The sequence below is a fragment of the Arachis duranensis genome, chromosome 2, assembly GCF_000817695.3.
Source record: "Arachis duranensis cultivar V14167 chromosome 2, aradu.V14167.gnm2.J7QH, whole genome shotgun sequence".
Classification (NCBI taxonomy): Eukaryota; Viridiplantae; Streptophyta; class Magnoliopsida; order Fabales; family Fabaceae; genus Arachis; species Arachis duranensis.
This window is the reverse complement of record NC_029773.3, coordinates 17,204,709-17,208,514: the sequence shown is the minus strand read 5'-3', so window position 1 is coordinate 17,208,514 and position 3,806 is coordinate 17,204,709. Positions and strand designations below refer to the sequence as shown.

General features: G+C 42.9%; 1 protein-coding gene across 1 annotated transcript; it reads right to left on the bottom strand.

The window, feature by feature from the left end:
- Positions 1-2,217: 2,217 nt before the first annotated feature.
- LOC107473835 (uncharacterized) lies at positions 2,218-3,483 on the bottom strand. Its single transcript, XM_016093422.1, has one exon. The coding sequence runs from the start codon at positions 3,481-3,483 to the stop codon at positions 2,218-2,220; it is 1,266 nt and encodes a 421-aa protein (XP_015948908.1).
- Positions 3,484-3,806: the final 323 nt, after the last annotated feature.

Genomic DNA, 3,806 nt, shown 5'->3' with positions numbered 1-3,806 from the left:
GTGTTTTTTGTTTACTGACTTGCTTTTTCCTCAGGTTATTGGTGCTCGGATAGTTGCCATTGGCCGGTCCCAGGAGCTTGCCTTAGAGAGGGAGGAGAAAGAGGCTACGTGTGTTGAAGAGCTATCTGGGATTATCCAGAAGAAAGATGAAAAGATTGCTGAGTTGTCTTCCTCCATGGAGAAAAAAGATGTGGAATTGGCTGATGAGAAGAAACTTCAAAAGGCTTCATCTGAGAGACTGAAGGTTATGGAGTCCGAGAATAATCAGCTCTCCGCTCGGATCAAAGAACTAGAAAGCAGGATTTATGAGGCTTTTGCCCAAGGCTTTGACCGTGCTGTTTCCCAGGTGAAGGTGCTATACCCTGAAGCTGATCCTTCAAAGTTTGATGTTCTAAAGGTGGTCGTAAATGGCGAGCTTGTGGATGACGAGGCTGTTGCTGGGAGTGAAAGTGAAGGATCTAGCATAGGTGATAAGGCAGAATAGGCTTTTGTTAGTTTACTCTTTTTGTTTTGTACAAGGTGTAGTAGTTATTAAACTTGTGACTGTTTTGATTTTGTTAAACAACTCCAAGTACTAATCTTGGTAGCGGCATTTTGAGTTCCAAGTATGTAGCTTGGCTTGATTATGACTTATGTTGTTGAAATCAAATTTGGTATTTTGATAAGTTATAATGGTATGTTGTTATTGAAAGACGGTTGTGTGTGTGTATTGAAGGTGGCGGGAGCCATCCTTTGTCTGATCAAATTGTCAATAGGGAGAGCTGAGGTTCTAAGATAGGGCTTGTGTTTGAATGAGCTTTTAAGATTTCGCTCGGATGACTTGGTGGTTGCTTGTGTTTGTTTGTATTCATTTGTGCTTCTCCGAGTATTATTATCGGAATGTGCGCGTTGTTCTCCGAGTATGAAGCTCGGATTAATTTTAAATGTTCGTTTGTTTAGAAGTGTGGGAAATGGCAGTGTGTACTTGGCCGAGTATTATGCTCGGCATGCACATGTTGAATTCCGAGTATGAAGCCCGGATTAGTATGTTCGTTAGAGAAGACTTTGACTTGTTTTTTGTGGTGGTGGTTTTCCGAGGAATAAGCTCGGATTATTTGAAATGTTTACTAACTGAAATGTATGCTAACTGTCAAAATGAGAACCCTTTCGATTGCTCATTAGGTTGTATGAGTACAATGATTTGTTGCGTCCGGCCTCATTAAAACCCTTTCCGAGTAAAACCCTTGCGTTTTGGGAAAAAACCATCGGAGGGAAAAAGAGTACCATCATTCGCTATTACACGGGCTATGTCATGATTGATATTCCCTTAGAGAAGAGATGTTCCACGTTCCTGTAAGTTGTTCTCCTCTAAGGATTTCTAATTTGTAAGCTCCTTTTCCGAGATTTTGAAGAACTCGGAAAGGACCTTCCCAATTTGCCGCCAATTTGCCATGTGCTGGTGGTTTCCGTGCATCTTCTGTTCGTCTGAGTACAAGGTCGCCAATGTTGAAGGACCTGTGAACTACTCTTTTGTGGTGTCTTTGCTCTAGGTATCATTTTCTGGCTCGCTGCTTTATGGCGGAGATGTCTCTATCTTCTTCTACGAGGTCCAATTCGGCTGTCCGAGCTTGTTGATTGTTTGGTTGATTATAGGGCTCGACTCTTAACGTTGGGACGTTGACCTCTACTGGAATAAGTGCTTCTGCGCCATATACTAATTTGAAGGGAGTTTCCCTTGTGGCAGATTAAATGCTGGTGTTGTAGCCCCATAAAATTTCTGGAATGAGGTCGGCCCACTCCCCTTTAGCTTCGCCGAGCTTTTTCTTTAATCCCTGCAAGATAATTCTGTTAGCTGATTCAACTTGTCCGTTAGTTTGCGGGTGCTCTACTGAGCTGAAATGATGTTTGATTTTAAAGTTTGTTAGAAAGGCGGCGAGCTTATGATCTGTAAATTGTCTCCCGTTATCCGAGATTATCTCTTTTGGGATACTGTATCTGCATATGATATTTTTCCATAAAAAAGATCACACTTTTTCTGCCGTTATGTGTGCTAATGGTTGTGCCTCTATCCACTTAGAGAAATAATCTATTGAAACTAAAAGGAACTTTACCTGGCCTGGCGCTTTCGGGAAAGGTCCGAGGATGTCTAATCCCCACCTATCGAAAGGCTAGCTTACCTCTATGGTATGGAGTTCTTCGGTCGGGGTCTCCGAGAGGGTGGCGTGCTTTTGACAATTATCACATGCCTTGACTTTGGAGGTGCAGTCCCGTTTCATCGTCGGCCAATAATATCCTGTTCGTAAGGGTGTTTCCGAGCACTGTATAGAAACTTGCTTTTCTTCTGAAGAGCGGCAAGTTTGGCTCATCATTTGGAATGGTGCCTGCATTGATGTATTCGAAAAAAGGTGTTCGCCAATCTGGGACCTGTGTGATACTCAAAATTGTATCCTGTTCAAAACTTGGTTTGTCAAGTGTTAGCTGGGATAGTGCCGATGTGTTTTCGGCTTGCCGAGTTGTGGCTAACTTGGATAACACATCGGCCTTGGTGTTTTGTTCTCGGTTTACATGGATAATATCAAATTCTTTAAATTTTGAAATTAGATCCTTTGTTATGAGCCAATATTTCTCTAACAAAGGATCTTTTACCTGGAATTCGCCCTTTATTTGATGTACCACTAGTGAAGAGTCGTAGTAGGCTGTTATTCGGGGTATTTGTAGTTGTAGGGCGAGCTTTAGTCCAGCAAGTAGGGCTTCGTATTCCGCCTGATTGTTGCTTGCGTTGAAGCGGAACTGCAGTGATTGCTCGGCCACCACTTTGTTTCCTTCCTTGAGTAGTATCCCCGCTCCACTGCCTTCTTTGTTGGACGCTCCATCCACATGTATGCTCCAACTGACTTCTGTATTATGTGTGTCATTGGTCATCTCTGATATAAAGTCGGCTAGCACTTGTGACTTCAGTGTTTTTCTTGATTCGTACTGAATGTCGAACTCGGAGAGCTCGACCGACCATTTTATTAATCTGCCGGCGAGCTCGGGTCTGGTTAGTATCTGCCTTAGTGGTTGGTCCGTTCGTACTATGATTGTGTGGCTCTGGAAATAGTGCCGCAGTCTTCTTGCTGTTGTGATTAGTGCTAGCGCCAGTCGTTCTATTCTCGGGTACCGTGTTTCTGTTGGTTGTAGCACCCTACTGATGAAGTATACTGGGCTTTGCTTTCTTTTTGTTTCTGTTACTAAAACCGAGCTTATAGCATGGTTAGATACTGATAAATATAAGTACAATGGTTTACCTGTCTCAAGCCTTTGGAGGATTGGTGGTGATGTTAAGAGCTGTTTGAGTTCAGTAAATGAGTTCTCATATTTGTCTGTCCATGCAAATTTCTTGCCTTTGGAGAATATTTGGAAAAAATGATAAGATCGGTTTGCCACTGCAGGTAGGAAACGAGATAAGGCAGCTATTCGCCCTGCTAGTTGTTGGACTTCTTTTACCGTCTTTGGGATCGTCATGTTTAGTATAGCTTGGCATTTTTCTGGGTTGGCTTCGATGCCTCACGAGGTTAGCATGAATCCGAGGAATTTCCCTCCTTGTACTCCGAAAGCACATTTGTCCGGATTGAGTCTCATGTTGTATGCTCGGAGTTGTTTGAAGATTTCTAATAGGTTGTCACAGTGTGACCCCTGCATGGGTGTTTTGGCTACCATGTCATCTACATAGACCTCCATATTGCGGCCTATCTGATGCTGGAATACTTTGTCCATCAGCCTTTGGTATGTTGCACCTGCATTCTTTAGGCCAAAGGGCATTCATTACCTTGTAACAAAAATTCCCA

Coding starts and splice junctions, on each gene's coding strand:
- LOC107473835 (XM_016093422.1), bottom strand. CDS start 3,483: ATGACGATCCCAAAGACGGTAAAAGAAGTCCAACAACTAGCAGGGCGA.